At 47.6% G+C, this 20,310-nt stretch overlaps 7 protein-coding genes and 1 non-coding gene across 8 annotated transcripts; 4 read left to right on the forward strand and 4 right to left on the reverse strand.

The window, feature by feature from the left end:
• Positions 1 to 465: 465 nt before the first annotated feature.
• GIQ15_03016 (uncharacterized protein) lies at positions 466 to 1,518 on the forward strand (the record flags this gene model as incomplete). The annotated part of the gene is made up of 1 exon (XM_033550433.1): positions 466 to 1,518. The coding sequence occupies one exon, from the start codon at positions 466 to 468 to the stop codon at positions 1,516 to 1,518; it is 1,053 nt and encodes a 350-aa protein (XP_033407594.1).
• A 253-nt stretch (positions 1,519 to 1,771) lies between these two features.
• Positions 1,772 to 2,626, reverse strand: GIQ15_03017 (uncharacterized protein; the record flags this gene model as incomplete). The annotated part of the gene is made up of 1 exon (XM_033550434.1): positions 1,772 to 2,626. The coding sequence occupies one exon, from the start codon at positions 2,624 to 2,626 to the stop codon at positions 1,772 to 1,774; it is 855 nt and encodes a 284-aa protein (XP_033407595.1).
• Positions 2,627 to 2,807: 181 nt separating this feature from the next.
• Positions 2,808 to 4,582, forward strand: GIQ15_03018 (uncharacterized protein; the record flags this gene model as incomplete). The annotated part of the gene is made up of 2 exons (XM_033550435.1): positions 2,808 to 2,992; positions 3,184 to 4,582. The coding sequence occupies 2 exons, from the start codon at positions 2,808 to 2,810 to the stop codon at positions 4,580 to 4,582; spliced, it is 1,584 nt and encodes a 527-aa protein (XP_033407596.1).
• A 216-nt stretch (positions 4,583 to 4,798) lies between these two features.
• Positions 4,799 to 5,488, reverse strand: GIQ15_03019 (1,2-dihydroxy-3-keto-5-methylthiopentene dioxygenase; the record flags this gene model as incomplete). Its single annotated transcript, XM_033550436.1, has 3 exons — positions 4,799 to 4,918; positions 4,987 to 5,358; positions 5,459 to 5,488. The coding sequence occupies 3 exons, from the start codon at positions 5,486 to 5,488 to the stop codon at positions 4,799 to 4,801; spliced, it is 522 nt and encodes a 173-aa protein (XP_033407597.1).
• A 459-nt stretch (positions 5,489 to 5,947) lies between these two features.
• Positions 5,948 to 7,915, forward strand: GIQ15_03020 (uncharacterized protein; the record flags this gene model as incomplete). The annotated part of the gene is made up of 1 exon (XM_033550437.1): positions 5,948 to 7,915. One exon carries the CDS (start codon positions 5,948 to 5,950, stop codon positions 7,913 to 7,915), a length of 1,968 nt encoding a protein of 655 aa, XP_033407598.1.
• Positions 7,916 to 9,605: 1,690 nt separating this feature from the next.
• Positions 9,606 to 9,677, reverse strand: GIQ15_t0019. The gene has a single exon. It is a non-coding gene; the product is annotated as a tRNA-Ala (tRNA).
• A 3,635-nt stretch (positions 9,678 to 13,312) lies between these two features.
• Positions 13,313 to 14,297, reverse strand: GIQ15_03021 (folylpolyglutamate synthase; the record flags this gene model as incomplete). The annotated part of the gene is made up of 2 exons (XM_033550438.1): positions 13,313 to 14,197; positions 14,247 to 14,297. 2 exons carry the CDS (start codon positions 14,295 to 14,297, stop codon positions 13,313 to 13,315), a joined length of 936 nt encoding a protein of 311 aa, XP_033407599.1.
• Positions 14,298 to 16,856: 2,559 nt separating this feature from the next.
• On the forward strand, positions 16,857 to 20,287 carry GIQ15_03022 (uncharacterized protein; the record flags this gene model as incomplete). The annotated part of the gene is made up of 7 exons (XM_033550439.1): positions 16,857 to 17,089; positions 17,163 to 17,396; positions 17,457 to 17,580; positions 17,919 to 18,062; positions 18,114 to 18,336; positions 19,205 to 19,557; positions 19,613 to 20,287. The coding sequence occupies 7 exons, from the start codon at positions 16,857 to 16,859 to the stop codon at positions 20,285 to 20,287; spliced, it is 1,986 nt and encodes a 661-aa protein (XP_033407600.1).
• Between the last annotated feature and the right edge of the window lie 23 nt (positions 20,288 to 20,310).

A 20,310-nucleotide genomic window follows, 5' to 3' on the forward strand; every position in this document is an offset into this window, starting at 1 on the left:
GCAAAGTAGATTTAAGTAGGGAGATGTTGCGCTTAAGGTGACCACTGCCATTCCTCCCCGCGGAGATGGTATCGGACTGGGCGAGTCTGGGATGGCGACCCCGATAGTAGTTCGTCTGCCCGTTCGTGCGAGCCTTGTTTGCCCTGTAAAACGCCCCGGACGCCTCGAAGCCTTGAGCTGGCAGCCCTGGAACACCCAGGGAGGTCGGCCATTGAGGGGTTTGCATGAAACCGGCGCTGGTCAAACGGCTTTTACTTGCTGTGTTTGTGGGGTTTGAAGATAAGTAAAAAAAGAATTAGCATTTAGCCCAGATAAAAAAGCTTATCGCGTGCTTAGGTAATCATGACTGTCAGCTAATTTATTTGGGCCAGACATCCCACCAACTTCGACTCGACCATACACGCACACGTACAGGAAAGCCCATCTATAAGCTGCTATTAAACACCACGGACGGCATTCAATACAATGGCAGAACCACCAAAGGCCAAGGCAAGCGCTGCGAAGGTGCCGACAAGAGCGATGAAGCGAAAACGGACCGTTGAAGAAGTAGCCTCTGAGGTGGTCGAAGATGCAGTGCGCGAGAAGAAGCCTCGAACGGCCAGGAAGAAGGCGTCCACCCCCGAAAACTCAGAGTCGATAGAAATAGTATCTGCAGTGGTGACGATGTCAGATCTCTGCCGTGACCTGCGCACCGGGAAAACGTCGAAACGCGAAATGGAGCTTCGAACAATGGACTGGGCAGAGATCGCTAGGAAGAAGAAAGAAAGGGAGGAGAGGAGAAAAGGTGGTGATGGAGATCAATCGGCGAAGAGGGATTCTACAGACACGCCGAAACCCGTCGCGAAGACCTCGATGCGTCAGTCGGCCGAAGTCACCGGTCCACAGATGAGGATTGTCAACGGCGAAATTGTGCTGGATGCCTCGTCATTACAGATTGATCGTCACGCAGACGCCGACAGAAATGCAGACGATATGGAGGAAGTCGAGGAAAACCCGCTCACGCGACGCATAAATGCAGCGTCGTTCGGGAAACGGACAAAGCTCGAAACGTGGGACGAGGCGATGACGGATCTATTCTATAAGGGGTTACGCATGTTCGGCACGGATTTCATGATGATTAGCAAGATGTTCCCTGGTCGGACAAGGCGGCATATAAAGCTGAAATTCTCCAATGAAGAACGAAAAGAGCCGGAGCGGATTAAACGGACTTTGCTTGGCCCAAGAGAGCCAGTTGACTTGGAGGCTTATTCTGAGATGACGAATACAGTCTATGACGATCCCAGAGCTATACAACAAGAGCTAGACGAGGAGAGGAGGAGGATTGAGAACGAGCATGCCGAGGAGCAGATGGCGCGTGAGGAACAGCTTCGAAATCCTGGTGGGAAGTCTGGTGATAATGTGCTACCCAGTATCGAGAATGAGTCTCACGATGCTCGGCGGCGGCGGGAGAAGAAGAAAGCGGACAAGGCGAAATTCGGAGGAGGAACAGAGGAGATTCTCGGTTCTATTGATGATTGATATGATATTATATTACTGGGGTGGAGCACCTTGTTTGGGCGCATTTCGGGGTTGGTTTCGTGATCCTTTGAACTACTTCTAGCGGCTCGCTGCGATTCTGTAACATGATATGAGATTTTCGATATATTCCTGCCTAGTACGATATTAATCTAATTTTTATTCCGTATAATGGAACGAAACCCATCTTTCACATACGTTCAATCTCTAACCAGCCATGAATACAATGCTTCGTGAACTAAAGGCCAACAATGGGTCAGCGACGCCTTGTACCACCAAATCCGGTGCTCTCCCTAGTCGAGGCCGAGTAGGATGGTCCCGCAGCGGCATTATTGCTGCCTGACCTAAAGGAGTCATTCCCTCTCCGTGACGTGCCTCGCCCCATGGCATATCCTGCAGCAGTCCCACCTAAGGCACCAGTCCAAAAACCGGGCCTCCAGGATTCATTCTCTTTTGCGAACCTGGGTTGCTGATAGTCGTATGGAGGTGGTGGGCCTGGAGGCCACCATCCACCTCCTCCGCCTCCTCCGCCGCGGCCATTCCTCCCCTGGCCGTGGGTGCCGGTGCAATACTGGAGGAGCTTCACGACGATCATAAACAGGCCGAACCACACAGCCATTCGTGTAAGAGTAGTCCATATCGATTCATCGTAGTTGCCACTATCGTGTGGAATGTGGCCATACCGCTTCTCTCCCATATCTGTAAGTAACATTCTATACTCCACGCCGCAGCTGCCTTTTAGAATCCACGGATCCTCGGAGCTTCGATACCCTTCACAAATCACATCTGTACTCCCGAGCTTAAATTCAGGAGGCAGTTGCGCAGTGCACGTCCATTGCACGTCATTTTCATCATAGTCATACCCTTCATTGGTGCAACGGAGGACATCTGGCTGGTAGAGGGAGCAGATTTCTTTGGATGGTCCAACGCAGTTTAGCTGTGGAATTGCCGAGACTCGACGGTGGGATGTTTTGCGGTTGGAGTGAAGAGTGAGGGTTTGGACATCTGACAAAAGAACCGCATTCCGCGAGGGAGACTTGGTCGTACTGTAGGAAGCCACAGGTTGGAGGAGGGCTGATATCGCGAAGAGACAAGTAGCTAGCGCAAACATTGCTGTCCACGTCGTTAGCTATGAGAAGGTTCAAGCATATGATGTCTTTGGCATTTGACCGGGTTTAAGGACTACTTCATCTGAGAACGCAATAGCCAGGTAGATATATATATAGGTATATATATATCCTCTGTCAGGACAGGTGGCCTTCCCTTTAGGCAGAAACAAACTCGCCAAAAGGATGACGAATGAGGAAGGCCACGCGCCAAGAGATAAGATTGATCTGATAAAGGGCACGGACGGGTTCGAAACCCTCCAACTTGGAACTTCCAACACGGCACTTTTTAAGTGTACACAAACGACTGTCGCAACACCGGGACTCTCCAGCCCCCTTGGACGGTGCAATACGGAAGAAAAATGGATGAGGTGAGCTGGGACTCGTAGTTACAATGTCCAGCCCTCAAAGTCTGTGAGCCCTGAAGGCCCCTTGTCAGTCATTTTCACCCTAGCTAAATATCACCCGCAATTGTTCTAGATGCCACCCTCTGCCCGCCCCAACAGCAGTCGTGAGTTTGCCCTCCCTTGCGTGGTAGAGTTCATGCACTAATTGTATTTAGCAGGCTGTCATTTACGCAGGGCCTGTTGCTGGGCCAACTCTCCGTTGTCCTCCTGATCGGCGCCTTCATCAAATTCTTCATTTTCGGAGAAGCCCCCTCATCGTCCTCCCGCGGTATACCACAACGCACAGCACCCCGCAAACGATCATACTCTGTGAACAGCACCCTATTTAGGGATGCTGCCTCCCGATCATTAAAGGAGTCAGCGTCGTCAAATATCCTACGGCCCGTTCCTTCATCTTCTACAAATACGAAATCCATACTCCGGAAAACATACTACAATGCCATCCCTACCAACTTCCAGAAAGGTGGACGACATCGTCTTCATCACTCAACTCATCAGCCTGAATCCTTGGATTGGTTCAACGTGTTGATCGCCCAATTAATCGCGCAGTACAGAGAGACCGCATACATACTCAAAGATTCGCCGACATCATCGATTCTCGATTCCCTTACTGAAACCCTTAATAATGTGGAAAAGAAGCCATCATGGATTGATAGGATTAATGTTACAGACATATCGATTGGTGAAGAATTCCCTATATTCAGCAACTGTCGTGTCATCGCTGTCGACGATCCGAATTCCGATGGCGGCCGGCTTCAGGCATTGATGGACGTTGATCTAAGCGATGACAACTTATCACTTGCGATCGAAACCAATCTACTTTTAAATTATCCAAAACCAGCTTCTGCAGTCCTACCAGTTGCTCTTTCCGTATCTGTTGTGCGGTTCTCAGGCACATTATGCATATCATTTGTCCCTAGTCCAGGCACAACCTCAGACGCCACTCCTCACCCACCCCACCAAGGGCCCCCAGAAGGCCAGAATGAACCCCAGCCTGGGCAACAGGATACAGGCAGGCCTTCCAGCAAAGATGGTGTTAGATCAGGAATACCGAAAACAAGCCTCGCGTTTTCGTTCCTACCAGACTATCGTCTAGATATTTCCGTTCGGTCCCTCATCGGATCACGGAGCAGATTGCAGGATGTTCCCAAAGTTGCGCAACTCGTCGAAGCACGAGTCCAATCGTGGTTTGAGGACCGTGTCGTGGAGCCCCGAGTCCAGCTGGTTGCTCTGCCAGGCATATGGCCACGGATGGGACGAACTGGTGTTCGAGCACAGGAAGACCCTGATGCTGTCTCCATTGATTCAGATGACTCTGAGGCAAACGCTACACGTAGCAGATTTACTCCTGTTAATACCAATATTAATGAGACACAGGCTTCACGAGACCTCAATATGGACGGGCTGCGGTATCGACGAGGCAATCATCCTACAAGCGAAGCCACAGCAGAAGGATATGATCGTCGAACTCAAAGCAGTGGCCAAATAGGGGCATCCGCTGAGGAACAGTTTAGGATTCCTGGGTCATTGCCAGGTGCACCGGCTGTGGCATAATTATTCAAAACATTGCTTTGGAGGGCTATCGGTGCATATACCAGCTGCTAGATTTTAAAATGCAGAATCTTAAATATATATCATGATGATGAATCTTAAAATACGATATACCATCTCATTCTCAGCAACGCAGTTGGAACTGGGGCATTTGGCTACCATCACTCGCTATCGTACCACATTACTCAAGTGCTAACATTAGAGCAAGATGAAAGTACTTTAGGGCGCGGCCAAAGCTTCAACATATGTCAGTCGGAATGAATTCTTGTCAAGGTTCGGTTCACGGTTTAAGGGCGTCCACTTCGGTTCGTCTTGGAACAGTCGCATCGCTTTGATATACTACATGGAGCGACTGAGTTAATATTGTTGAAATAGCAATAGTCTTAATGAAGCTTGGGACAACCTACATTGCTCTCTCCTGTCGTAAATCGATGGTATATCCCAGCAGGTAGGATAAGGAGGTCTTCCTTCTCGACCAGAATGCGTATCCAGTCATCCCCTGCGCTGCGAACGTCAAAATACCCCTCGCCATCCAAGATGTATCTAATTTCTTCATCTTCATGAAGGTGCTCATGAAAAAAAGTCTTTACTTTCTCTTCGTACACGGCACCCATCTTCTCCGGCGAGACGATGATCTCATCGCGGTTCTTATAACCCCGTTCTGAAGCTAGGGCGTTCACATCGTCAACAGAAGGGCATCGTCGGTATAGAACGCCTATCTTCGAAAGATAATCTGTATCAACGGCGCGGCCGGAGTCATGAGGTGCGCGCTGGTCGCCCTGTTGCGAAAAAGGGTGTTAGCTATGCCGTGAATTAATATATCCCGATGGCGGGGTTTTATTAAGAGATCGAATCGACAGCTGGAGAACGTTACCCTACCTCGACATTATCAAACCAGTAAGCCCTCATTTTGAGTCTAGCAACGATCTCTGGCAGCTCTTAGGATATTAAACCAATAGATTATTTGATGGGCTGGCAGAGTGTTATCCTCAGGATATCTACTTCCGCAGCTCGGCTTTCTCCCGCCAAAAAGCTGACAAGATAGAGTGATCCCGTGATTGGTTGCTATTTAAGGTTTTCTCCACCGTGATGTTTGGCATTTTGACTTTCTTTTCTTCGGAGCAAAATTCATATGAAGACCAAAGGTCCAATGCCAGGATTTTTGTACAGCCTTGCTGTCAACCCAGCGATAGCTTAATATACAGAGTTGTGGGAGCTGCAATGATCAGGGCGCAGGTGCCCAGGGCGTTTTCTCGCCTACACAGGATTTATCCAGTTCACAGACCCTTCCAACGGGGATTCGCGACTGTTGGCGACAGCACTCGGTTTGTTATACACACCCTCTATATTAGGCAGCTCTAAGGACTAATGTCATCTCTTATTAGGCCATACGATGTTATTGTTATTGGTGGCGGCCATGCTGGATCAGAAGCATGTACCGCAGCTGCTCGTTCCGGCGCGAGAACCGCCCTCATAACTCCTTCTCGATCGGACATTGGCGTTTGCTCGTGCAATCCAAGCTTCGGCGGGATAGGAAAAGGGACAATGATCCGTGAAATTGACGCTCTTGATGGAGTAGCTGGCAGGACGGTCGATAAAGCTGGCATCCAATTCCGGGTACTCAACAAATCGAAAGGCCCGGCTGTCTGGGGTCCACGAGCACAGATTGACCGCGCACTCTACAAGAAGTATATGCTGGAGGAATTATCCAATACACCTGGCCTTAGCATCGTGGAAGGAAAGGTGGCAGATATCGTCATATCGAAGGATAATGTGGAAAATCTCAATGGATCTCAGGGCGAGATTGTAGGGGTCAGGCTGGAATCCGGCGAGGTGATACCCACTGGGAAAGTGATAATCACGACCGGCACGTTTCTAGGAGGCGAAATCCATATCGGATTGGACGTCTTCCCATCCGGTCGTATGGGAGAAGCAGCGACTTTTGGGCTGAGCAAGTCGCTTCGTGAAGCAGGTTTCAAGCTCGGCCGTCTCAAGACAGGTACACCCCCAAGATTAGACCGGAAGACCATCGATTTCAGCACACTCGAAGTCCAGCCAGGCGATTCACCTCCAAGTCCCTTTTCGTATCTCAACGACTCAGTGCAGATTGGGAATGAGGGCCAACTAAGCTGCTGGTCAGCCTACACGAACGAAGCGTCTCATGACGTTGTACGAGAGAATCTAGACAGGTCTATTCATATCCGCGAAAGTGTCAACGGCCCACGTTATTGTCCTTCTCTGGAGTCGAAAATCATCAAGTTCAAGGATAAACCCAGGCATATGATTTGGTTAGAACCTGAAGGGCTCGCGCCAAACGATGTGATTTACCCGAACGGAATCTCAATGACCATTCCCGCCGACGCTCAGGAAAAGATGTTACGAACCGTTCGCGGATTGGAGAACGTAACTATGCTTCAACCTGGTTACGGGGTGGAGTATGACTATGTTGACCCACGATCATTACGCCCTACACTCGAAACGAAACTGATTAGTGGGTTGTACCTTGCCGGCCAAATAAACGGCACAACTGGGTATGAAGAAGCTGCGGCGCAAGGTATACTTGCAGGTATTAATGCAGGACTCGCTTCCCAGTCCAAACCACCAATGACCCTCTCGCGCGCGGATGGATTCATTGGAATCATGGTGGATGACCTTATTACCAAGGGAGTCTCCGAGCCCTATCGCATGTTCACGACTCGAAGTGAATATCGTATTTCAACACGCTCAGATAACGCAGACTTACGGCTAACGGCGAAGGGACGTGCTGCTGGCGTTGTATTCGACAAGCGTTGGAGCCATTTCAACGAGACCAAGGAGCAACTATCCTACCTACAGACACTCCTCGAAAACACCAAGTATCCATCCCCGTCCTGGTCACGAAAGGGATTCCCTGTTCGTACAGACTCCACCGTCCGGTCTGCTTTTGAACTCCTCTCACATAACGGAGTTTTACTTGATGACATTATTCCACACATCGACTCCTCACCTGGTGTCCTCCACACTCTTTCTTCGTTTCCCCCCGAAATTAAATCTCGAGTAGCCATTGAAGGCCGCTATGCTCCATACACCAAACGACAGGAGGCGACGGCTCTATCCTTTGAACGAGATGAGAGCCTTTTACTCCCTTCCGACATAGACTATAGCAAAATGCTTGGTTTGAGCACCGAGGAGCGTCATGCTTTGGAGAAAGTGCGCCCAGTAAGCATTGGTATGGCGCGCCGTGTTGAAGGTGTGACCCCTGTGGGTGCCCTGAAACTGCTCATGCATGTTCGCAAGTTAAGGTTGCTAGAACCCGAGAAAGGTGAAGCTGTTTTGGAACAGAATCTACGAGAATAGGAGCATGAACCCACATATACTACCTAAACAGTCAAGTACGCATACAAACTGTCCCGCATGACATCAGCCCTGGAGGCATATTCACAAGAACTTGCCTGGGGGGATGTTTTTTGGCTAAGGGGCCTGAGGATATTAATGTTACGGAAAAACTATAGCCTGCCGAAGTGCTTGCATGAACGAATATTCCTACAGGCAACTAGCTCCCCTATACCCAAGAGATATGCCAAAGAATTACTCCTGCCGCCGCTACGGCGGCAGCAGTGTATATACCAATCTCCAATATCTCCAATGGCACATAAACACCAAGCGCAATGGGAGGCTCGTCTGTCACATATGTAATACATTTGCAAGAATCTTAAACTTGAATATTGTTATGACGACTGTGGCAATTGGATTGTGGCCTTCCATGCTTTTAGAAGACACAGAAATAATTTTCACAACCAATATGGAAATCCCTCTGGATCACATCGAAACATTTTCCATATCGGCGACTCAGCCTATGGGAGGGCAACCGCTCGATTCGACGAGCTTGCTCAGCTCCCGAGTGTATCGTCTCACCACCCAGCCTGTGTCTGTTTATGTCGAAGGAAAACCACCCCCCCCCCCCCCCCCCCCCCCCCAGATCACTGCTGGACTCTGTTTAAATATATCCTCTACTCTACTCTAATATCATAATGTATATAGAACTTCTCATTGGAAGATAGCAGACACTGTAGGCGCCTGGGGCCTCGGAGCTGAGGAGGCAAGCTCGGTTAAAGAACGAGTGGTACCCCGTAGCTATGCTTCTCAACGTCGTCTTTTCCATTCAGTCTTATCGAACTTATTCTATTCTCTTTCTAAACCGTCAAGCTATGTAGAAGGTGGCCCAATTTTAGGGAGATTCAAATAGGCGGTAGATACGGCCTTGTAGGTGAAAGGAAGCGCGGGAAATTGGGATTTAAAGGGGCAAAAGCGCCTCCCTTCGCTAGGTGACCATGCCATCGCGTAGACCCGACAAAAATAGAAATACTTACTCCGTAAAGCGCTTCCACAGGGTATGTAAGGGAATGAAGGTATCTACAGAGTCGGAGAAGGAAGTATTTAGGTGAGGCCAGCAAAAATTAAAGATGCAAAAAAAATGGACTGTCAGGGAATCGAACCCTAGACCACCCCCATGCTAAGGGGGTATTATACTAAAAAATCTATATATAAATCTGAACAGTCAGGTTAATGAACTCTACTGCTCAATATTCGATGTCTCTACTCTGTATATAGATTATACTACTTTTGACTGAGCCTTACTAGGTAATAAAAGACGCTAATAGATAAAATATTAGACTTTATTCTCTATATTAAAATATAAATTGTGATATTAATATATTATATATTGTCATGCCAGACCATGTGACCAGAACCCATGCCCTATCACGTGATCCTGGTTACCCTAATCACGTGATGAGCAACACATAAATAACTCAAAGACACTGACCCCTTTAGGAGGTCAGTGGTTAGCTCATTATCAATCCTACCTACTAGTTCGACATATTCATTACCAATTCCCGCTATCACAGCGTTACTAGCTATTGATCCCCATCGTAGCCTCACATATATATACTTAATTCTACTAAAAAGTAAGGATATTTAGATAAGCTAGCCGAACTAAAGTGCGCCTACTTTCGTGAAAGTCAAGATATAGGAAGAGCAAAAAAAATGGACTGTCAGGGAATCGAACCCTGGACCACCCCCATGCTAAGGGGGTATTATACCACTAAACCAACAGCCCTGGTCGATATTGAAACCTAGATCTATCATGATAATATGGCCGCTTTTTATTCCTGCTTATTCACCCGACTTCCCTTCTAACCCCCACGCCTTTATAGGACTTCACGCGTATTCCACTTCATCTAAACCCATATAAGCGCTTTAACTACTATCAAGTCTACGCGATGGGACAGTTATCTAGTATACCCCTTACCCTATAGATAAGAAGTCCTTCCCCTCTCTTAAATTCCTATTTTTCTCACTTTCCCTTTTTCTCTTTTCTCTTCTTTCTCTATATTCACCTATAGGCCTATATCTGCTATCTATTTGACCCTCCTGGGAAGAGAGGATTCAAATGCAGCCAAATTACTATAATTGCTAGCCTACTAGATAGTCAGAGCATTTGACACGAGCTCCTGTGTGCTGAGCTTACTGATAGCACTTCGAGTGTCATTCTTAGATTACCCGTCTGCAGTGCTGAATGATCAATAGGTAGTCTAGGTTTAAATCACCACCCAACACTGCATATATTCTTCGTTTAACAAATCGGATTGTTTCCGTCTAGATTGACGATTTCGGCCACTCCAAAATTGGGCAGTATTATATAGCCAGTAGTTCTAGTATATCACCGCTCAGTTGGAATCCAATAATCTCGCCATGCACCAGTATCAGCATCTCGAAAGGTATCAATGTCCCCTTCTACACCAGAATCTCCCACGGTCCAAACCCCAGTGTCAACCAGTTCTCGCCATCGGTCGAGTAGTCTCTCTAAGCTTTGTGGATGGTTACCTCCAAAAGGTAGAAAGCCTGGCTGAAATAACTGGAATATAGTTCCAGGGGAAACCATACTACCATCGCTCTTCCGAGCTCCTTGCTCGGGCTGGCCATCTACCCGTAGCTGAAAGGGGAGTAGCAACCAGGTACCGTCCTCATAGGTACCTTCATCTTCCCGGTACACTGCCTCGCTATATAAGCCAGCGGGTATAGAACGGTCTCCCTGCGGGATAACTAACCCTTTATGTTCAAAACGGGTTGAATAATCTCTCGTATCGATATCGATATTGATTGTCTGGCTAGGATCAGCTGGAGCAAAGATAAGGACCGGAGGGATAAAAGGACCCCAGTCGTCTGTGTCAGGCCTGCGCCGCATGGTTGTAAATTTTTGATTGCCAACATAGGATTCGAAACCGGGGTGCCTAACCAATTCAGCCACCCAGCAATGCTTGATGGTAAGTATTATGATATTCCGGATCCGGTATCTGAATATGGCTGCTTTTCTGCCTTGCTTACTCATCTGGACTATGCGTAATTTACTTAAATTCTTGACGTTTTACACGAATACAGGTACGATACAGGGCTTAGCACGTGCTCCACACAGCCCTCGTGTATTCTTTCCCTTTGAAACATCTTTGGAACACCATAACAAGCCATCTTCTCCAGGCCTCGAGCTCGTGTTGAACCTCTCGAACACCGCATTCTATATATATAAAAATGTCGGATATTTCTTTTCGACCACGCTCGCCATACCGAACTCCCTCACATCCAGATCGTAGTATTTGCCAGGTCGAACTCCCTCGTCGAAAGATCTTTATCCAACACCCTGCTTATAAAGATGATTCATACACTCTTATCGCTTTCCTCGGGCTCGACCATTCGACTGGCGGCATCCATCATGAAACTGCTCGGATTGCGTGCGCAATCCTCGCTGGGAATAGATGGGACGGGTTCTTAGCAGAGACGAGAACTGGAGAATGCATTAAGGAGGGTAGTAACTCTATTCTTCAGAAGAGTAAATACTACTTTCGACTGCCAGATATGTCCCCAGATGGTATGTGACTATCCCTAAAATATATTTTGGCTAATAACAGATAATATAGAAAAATTTCCCGTTACTCCCTCTTTCTCGCACTATAGATTCCCAAAAATTTTGCCCTCCTCATGGCGAGACCAGGCTCTTCCTGATCTGCCAGAACGTCGATTACCGCGTCAAAGCAGCTTGGTTCCAGCTCCCGTCACCCGTGATATCTCTTGTCGAGTAACAAACTATACTGAAGGCACCGAACCTGCCTATCTCATACCCCAGAGCGAGCAACAGTGGTATAATCAAAACAGCATGTCCCAGTACGCCAATATACGTCCCGATGCTGAGTGTATACACGATACATCTAATACTATTCTGCTCCGCTCTGACATTCATGCTCTCTTTGATCAAAAGCGGTTTGTAATAGTCCCAAAAGCCGATACTTTCGTCATCCATGTCTTAGCTTCGGGTTCCTCTCTCGAACTCGTTAACTGCTATCACAATGTTACTTTGCAACCTCTAACTGGGGTTGTAACTGAGTACCTCTTTGCTCGGTTCGCTTGGTCCATATTCTCTTATTCTACACCATTCCTTATGGAAGGTAGAACACGGATACTATCGCTTTATATCGATAATGAGGTAAAGGTTGTTGAATACTCTCGTGAAAAATGCAGGCAGTTGATCGCTGGGATTAAATCCGGCAGCCAAAGCCCACGAAAGCGACAGCGGGATAGGATACAACCCCAACCGGAAGATGAGGAGTTCCGCGGGCGGAAAAGGAGGCGTAGCTTTGAACTGTCTTCTCTAGACCACGACGAATCGGAGGCAGAAACTGATCCTGAAATGTGACTCTATTTTAGGTGCATTGCCAATATGTCAAGCGGATGTGGATATTTTGTGATCCACGGGAGCAGGAATGACATGAGAAAAAATACTCATCTAAAAATTAGTGTACACAACACTTGTCTGGAGTAAAAATGAAGATACCAGACCCCAGAGTCCGTGGGAATTATCCAACCACACCGCAGCGTACCTGAGGGAGACCAGAGCCGTTTCCTATACAGAGATTATATATAATCTGATCGACCTTCCGTGACTAGTTAATGATCTAGACATTTCAATTGGGTAGGGACAGACTGGATAGAGAATCATTATATAGTAAAGAAGGAGGAAGTCAACCCCCTTATATATAGCTGACGTTGGTTATTAGGCGTTGGGGCTATAAATCAAATAAAGTAACAACAGGGCCACCCGACGCTTCTCCACGCGTGGGACCTCGCTGGGGCTGTTATTATCTTTTGCATTATCCCTGATCACCCGCTCCGCGAGCCATCTTCTGCCTGCCACTGCCGGTCATTGGGGTAGCTGCGAGTTTGAATGGCCGGCCTCTAAAAGATAGAGCGCGCCACTGACCAGATGTAGACTTCCTGTTACCAAGGCTTGCATGCCGCTGCTCAAATCTCCTATTTCTTTGGCTCGACATAACGTCTCCTCAATTGTTCGTTCGCATGATACTCTTGCAGTTGGATCAAATGTTCTCCAAAACTCTGCATAACTTTCTTGTACCTCTCGAGAGAAGCGGTTGGTGAGATTCCGGTCTGAAGACTAGGTTAGCTTTTATAATACGTTGCTGGTAGACATGCACATACCAATCCGGGTTCGGCCATCCGGTATTTCATCATATGAGCTTATAATAACGTGCTGCACCTGAATGTTATTATCGAGTAAAGAGTTCGCAATATTACGCAGAAGAGCTATTCCATCTCGATTTGAAAAGTGACTAGAAATTAGAATCCGCGTGGGAGTAGGAATACTAATGAGTCAATGCATAGCCCTAGGCTTCGGATTAGGCAGACTCACTTCTGACTCTCCCTAGCTCTCTCTGCAAACCACTCGACCGCGTAATATAGGCTTAACTCAGTGTGTGCTTCGTCAAGAAACCACTGATAATTTTGATCATTGATTTGCTGGTATCGTCCTGGCCAACTAAATTCCTCAATTCCACGAATGATGTCATTGTCAATGTTGCTCCGCTCTGTAGGTATTTTTGCAGACAACCAAGCACGGAACACTGCAAGAGCCAAAGAGCAATTGAGCTTTTGTATTTTTGGTTTCAGAGCCACTGCGCTGGTCGGAAGGCCACTATCAAGGCCAATAAATTTGAGTGATACTTTCTGTTCAGCAGCTCGCTGCTGAAGGACTGTTGCAACCATTGGTTCTTGAAGAGTAGAAAATGCTGGACATCCCGATTTAAATATCCCCGCCTTATGCCACGCAATATTCTCGATCGTTGGTCCAAGTAAGTTAACATGATCCATTGAAATCGATGTAAGAGCTGTTACAATTGGCGCACTAATGACGTTTGTGGCATCAAATTCCCCGCCGAGATGGGTCTCATAGACCGCCACATCAACCTTCTCTTGTATGAAGACGTGGAAAGAGAGAAGTGCTAAAAGCTGGAGATACCGGGGTATATCTAGAGTGTCTGTTGCCTCGCCGGGCAGCTTATCCCAGATCTCGAAGAATCTGACGGCGAAAAGATTCCGTGATATTGGCTCGCCGTTGATACAAACCCTCTCGCGTATGTTGTATATATGCGGTGATGTGTATAGCCCAACCTTTCGTGGGTACCCGGTATTGTTTCTATGCGCTTTAAGGAACGATGCGACAAATGCGCAGGTACTCCCTTTCCCCTTTGTTCCTGCAACATGAATGATATTCAGGCGATTCAGATCTTCGACCTATCTTTCCGTTCAACAAAGTTGCGTGACAAAAGATATATACACGTACTGAGTGTCCGAGAAGCTGTAGCCATTTCGCCATATCATCTGAACCCCGCATGTCGTTTATATTAGTCTTCGCGCGTGCCCGTCGACTATTTAAGCAGCGTACGGCTTCCTATTTCTCTTTAGCATATGGATCCACCGTTGTTAACGAGACTCACCTCATAGTTCTTCATTTTGTTAGCCCTTGAGCTCAATTTTCTTACGAGCGGTTGTCTAAAATAGATTCAAAGATTCGAAATACCGGAATTGCCAAGAGGCGTCAACTAGAGTTAGTGAACTGATGCTTAACTGGATCACCATACTTTTTATGCTCAAGGTTAGGAACGCGGGCCGTGATGGCGGATCCACCGGAAAGTCCACCGGAAAGTTAGCTCCACAAGTTTCAGACATATCTTAGGATAATGTCAAAAGATTCTCTGCTGCCCAACAAGCGCCGTGGCTTTTTGCCTCAATGGGTTTCATTTGACAGTTATGAGCCCCCTTGGCGCATATTTACTACCTCAGGACCCTTGGTTCGAATCTAGCTCTATACAGCCCATTTTTCAATAGGCCATGAGGCCCCGAGGCCAATAAGGGGCACCACCATTATTCATAGGACAAGCCACCAATAGAGTGCTCACCCTGACCAACTCATCGGCCAAATCAACAATCAACTCTACACCCATATTTCAGCCTGCCTCCACACCCTAGTGCCCTATCAGGCTGGGAGTGTGTGTTAAAAGAAAAGCTTCTCTGCTGCCCAACAAGCGGCGTCGCTTTTTGGCTCAATGGTTTTTCATTTGACAAATAGCGATGCTCATGCTGGCCACAAAGTGCTCCATAGTTTTAGAAATAATGCCTATAAGAGAGCTCCCGGCTTCTTGGAGCTTGGACGCCTCTCTGCCATTTACAAACCATACCTTGATGCCTTTGAATTAAGTCTGATAGTTCGCGATCGTCTAAGGAATCTTGAAGATATGCCGCCTCAATCTCTATGCTGTTTTCCTACCTTCCAAAAGCCAATACCAAAGGAGATCCCGGCCGTTGCCTCGGAAAAGGGTTTGATTACAAAACCATATACACCTGAGAGGTCGACAATGTACTGGGATCACTACTTTCAGGAAAAGAATGGCAAGCAGGCTAAAGACACATCCCATACTTATTTCGAGCATTCGCAATGTCCACCAGCGCCACCGCCGAGTCGATGTACGCAGAATTCCGATCGACCCAGCCAAATAAGGAAACCTCAACATATAAGGGAGCGGCATATTTATCCTCTTAGCGTTATCAGAGGTGCGTACGTCATGCCCAGCTGATGTTTATCTCAGGAGACTAATGAGATATAGGTATTCTTAGCCTATATACACTTCAGCCGGTGGAGCCAGAAATGACTCCGGTGGTTGTAGAGTGTTATCGCCCTTTTCCACCTAGCTTATACAAAGCAACTTTCATATTTAAAACCTCGGACAAGAGACGGACCTGTTCCATTGAGGAGATATGTAGGGCCCACGAGTTTAAAGCGGCGGTTATTACCTGGAATCCTGATTATATGGCCAAGTTAAAAATGGTCTGTTCTTAAAACCTCACTAGTCTCTAGTTGTTCTTTGTATTTTAATACGTTTGTTTGATATTTACTCTACAATGTATATTCGCCCCGGACTTTCAATCCTTTTTCCCTGTATATAGCATCCGATCAATGCTCCTGGGTGTTTGCAGGATGATGGTCTGCTAAAATGGCTACGTGTCCTATGACCTGGCAAGGCAAGTTGCAATCGCAGTCATTTCTCATTCTTTCCCCTTTCACCCTCACATTCTTACTGTGTCTACTGTACGCTATGATATTGATTTTCCTATACTATGGTTAAGGGATATTTATAACATTTAGTCTTTTCTCTGTCTCCATCTAAACTTTGAGAGATCGGCAGGGCCTGCAGGGGCGCATAACTAGTGGATCAGCGAGATGCCAAATTTAGATCCAAGTATGTATATGCGAGCTCTTATAGCAAGACTGATTCTACGAAGTACGGAGATATAATGCGACTTTTCTTGCTAATCATTTAGGGCTGTTACTAATATCCTATCCCTCCATCCCCCGAAACCTCGAAGGCCACATGAACAGGCCATGAAAATCTAGTATTAATCAGCAAGGTAAAATCTCAAAGCTGATTGGGGACGTGCAAATATGGCGTCATGGTAAGAAAACGAATGTTTGGACCTCTTGTAAGCAAAAGGCTGCCGTTTATATCTTAATATAACCGTTAGTCAGTTAAGGAATTTCCGCGACACCGTCCGCCGTCCGCAGAGGCTACTGCGTCTCTCCTATACACCTGAGTATCTGCAAAGGCTAAGTTATGCGCGTCGCCGCGGGTTTTCCGCGGTATAAGGTTAGAGTTAACTACGGGACCCACTGTTAAAAAGCCAGATCTGAGAACTATATCGCCATTACTTAGTTATGGGTGTTCTTGTTAGGGATTTTGCTCATTATATCTACCACGTAACCTCACCATGTATAGCCTGCCAGCCGCCAGATCGTACGGAATGCAATCGCTTCACTCCCACTTATCTCACTGTGCTCCCCTCTTTGGCAGCTTAGCCCCCGTTTGAGACGTGCCCCTCCAATTTTGCCTCTATTACTATGACTGACGAGGGGAAGCCATCAAAAACCTGTGACAACAAATTGGTCACTCACTCCGGTCCCGAAACCACCGATTTCAAGCGCTTATCAGTAGAAGAAAAGTTAGATGACGCAGTCCTGGATCCCGACGTGGTCGACTTTGATGGACCCAATGACCCGAAAAACCCCATGAACTGGTCTTCAGGCAAGAAGGCAGCCGCCATTACAATGGTGACAATGGTGACGCTGCTCTCGTATGTTTCCATATGCTATCCTTCGTCTCCGGCCGATTTGTACAGAGCACTGGCTTATCACCCTCTTATGCAGACCCATCGGTTCAACAATTAGCTCCTCTGCTGCGGGCGATATCATGGTGTATTTCAACACTACCAACGAGACACTCCTGGCATTTGCGACCACAATATATCTGTTAGGTTACGCGTTCGGTCCCATCATGATTGCCCCCCTATCTGAGATGTACGGACGCGCAAGTCTGTACAAGATTTGCATCGTCCTGTTCCTCATCTTCAACGTGGCTTGCGCCGTGGCTAATAACCTCTCGTCACTAACTGTGTTTTGACTCTTTGCCGGTGTTGCGGGCTCATGCCCCGTCACACTCAGAACGGGCTCTATAGCCGATATGGTGCCGCGGGAGAAACGTGCGGGAGCCATGGCAGCCTATGTGATCGGTGCTGTTCTTGGACCGTCCGTGGGGCCCATCGTCGGCGGCTACCTGACGCCCGCGGTGGGATAGCGCTGGGCCTTCTGGGTAATGGCGATTGCCACTGCAGTTCTTGCTATAGTGGTGGTGTTCTTCATGCAGGAGTCATATCCCTTTGTGTTGATCAAGCGTAAGACGGAGCGCTTGCGCAGAGAAACAGGCAATATGAATATTCGCTCGGCCCTCGACACGGGCAAAACGTCACCCCAGCTCTTTGCCTTCTCCATTTTGCGTCCCCCGAGGATGCTTCTCTTACCCATCGTCCTCTCTTTGTCACTGTACGCCGCCATTGTTTACAGCTATCTGTACTTATGCTTTACCACCTTTCCACGAGCCTTCGGTAATCAGTATGGCTTCGGCAGCGGCGCGTCGGGCCTGGCGACATTGGAGGAATTTTCGTGCCCATCGGGCTGTTCTGGTACGCCTGGACGGCTGAGGGCAAGCTGTACTGGATCGTTCCCATCATCGGAACCGGCTTCATCAGTGGCGGTATGGTTATTACATACGTAGGTCTACCTCTCGTCGTCAATATTTCTGCATCTCTAACACCAAATCAGATGACCAGCACCTTGTATCTTGTCGACGCATACACCGTCTATGTTGCCTCAGTGACAGCTTCGAGCACCATTTTCCACTGTCTTTTTGCAACATTTCTGCGCCTAGCAGGCCCTGCTATGTATGGCAAGCTGGGGATTGGTTGGGGAACTTCGATCCTTGGATTCATTGCTGTTGCATTTATTCCACTTCCTTTCATCTTTTATATTTATGGCCAGCGATTGCGTGAGTTGAAGCACTTTAGGATTGATTTCTGAACTTTATAAAAGTTTGGCTGCAACTTGGTCCTTCACACATGAGCACTTTTATCTCAAATTGTCCTAGTAATACAACCCCAAATTACAACCACCCACCATTAGACGTAACAGCCTAGACGCTATATAGAAAACTAGTCTCATTCTTAGGCAGTGTATAAGAACCTAACTACTGAGTCGCCTTGATTAAATTGAAATCATGTCCACATATGTAGCAAGAAGAACAATGACAACCCTTCTCCCAGCGCCCTGCTAAGATATGGGAAGCTACATAATTAGTTTACAACATATCAATTTGAGATCATTTTCATTAAAACGAACGATAATAAAGTTGAACTATCTAGGTATAGCTACTTTTTGTATAGCAAGAGCTAGGATTGTTATAAATATACTTATTAAAGGGGGAAAAAAGGGAAAATAATAGAATAACTAGATATTGATAGTTGATGGTAGAAAGTTCAGCCTTTCCACCCCTACTAGTCGCGCCCTTCTATCAAGGCTGAAAACTACCTGTTCACGTGTTCAGGTCTGCTCTCCAATAGTTTCTTCCGTTGTGATGAACTTATAGTTGGTTTGTACTATAGAGCAGTAGAGAAAAGGAGCAGTATCTATATAACCAATTCCCGTACAACGCTTACCACACTATATTATACCCGAAGCATTCCCTAAACACACGATGCCAGCATCAGACGATAGGATGCGTCCCCATCGTAAGGTTTACTACTCATGCAACTTCTGCCGCTCGCGTAAGATCCGCTGTGATAGACCGTTGCCTTGCACTAACTGCAAGTCTCGGGGCATAAGGTGTCTTTTTGGGTCCACCGCTGGCGAAGACTTAGAACAGAACCAGCTTGAGAATCGACGGCAAGCAACCTCTGTCGCCATACCCTCACCACTACCAGTATCACTTCCACAGCCCGCTGTGGCTACCACGGGCCAAGGAGATTTGCTGGCTCAGATACAGAACCTTCGAAAGCTGGCAGAGGACCTGGAAAAGCGAGTTACGGACCAGACCACCACCGCTTCCCTCCAGCAGCATAGAAATGGCTCCAATTTCTCCTTGCCGGAGTCACCTTCTAGCTTCGCCTCGCTGCGGGTGGATACAGGCGCGCCTGTATCGTCTGGGTTTGGCCCGGTGAGCGAGGAGTTGGTCGCTCGTCTCAAATGCATATCCATAGGCCAGGGCTCCTATGTGTGTTTCACCCATCCCGTTCTGTTGCAATCCTCTTGCTCACTCTGCCGGACAGGAGCCCGTCGATGTCGACGACTTGGTGTTCAGGGTCGATCACATCCGGGCTATTCCCCTGGAACGCAGCCTTATGATGCAGCCTGGCAGATCCAGTGGATGTGTATTGCTGCCGCAACATGACGAGGCCAGAGTGCTTGTTGACAAATTTATCAACAGCGCGAGCTACATCCATCATGTTGTCCATCACCCTTCGCTGCCTGGAGTAATCGACGAGCTGTACCGGCAGATCGCCCGTCAAGAGCCCGTTAAACTTGGTCACGTCGTCCTGCTTTTCAGCATTGTTGCCAGCGTAACGCATGTATGGGGGCCACATGATGATATCGGCTATGAGGATTTTCTCTTCTCGTCTTCGGCCCAGGCTAATGCGCAAACTGCTTTCTGGATCAAGGAGACGTATGATATACTCAATGGCGGAAGTAACGGTCCGCCTATTGCGCAGGAGACCATCCAGGGGATTATTATTCTATCTTTCCTACTCTGCAATCTCGAAGGCGTCTCGCTGCGATATCGTTCCTTAATTTCCACAGGGCTATTGCTGGGTCGTGAGATGGGTCTTCAACGCACCGACCATAAGTCAAATGTGACCGTTCCGAATACTATATCGGTCGAGATAGGCCGTCGGGTGTGGTGGTTCATGGCGAAGGCGATATTGAAACCGTGCGAATTCTTGTAAAGGCGTCGGAAGTAGAAGAAATT

The sequence above is a fragment of the Arthroderma uncinatum genome (genome assembly GCF_011692745.1).
Source record: "Arthroderma uncinatum strain CBS 119779 chromosome Unknown scaffold2, whole genome shotgun sequence".
Lineage (NCBI taxonomy): Eukaryota > Fungi > Ascomycota > Eurotiomycetes > Onygenales > Arthrodermataceae > Arthroderma > Arthroderma uncinatum.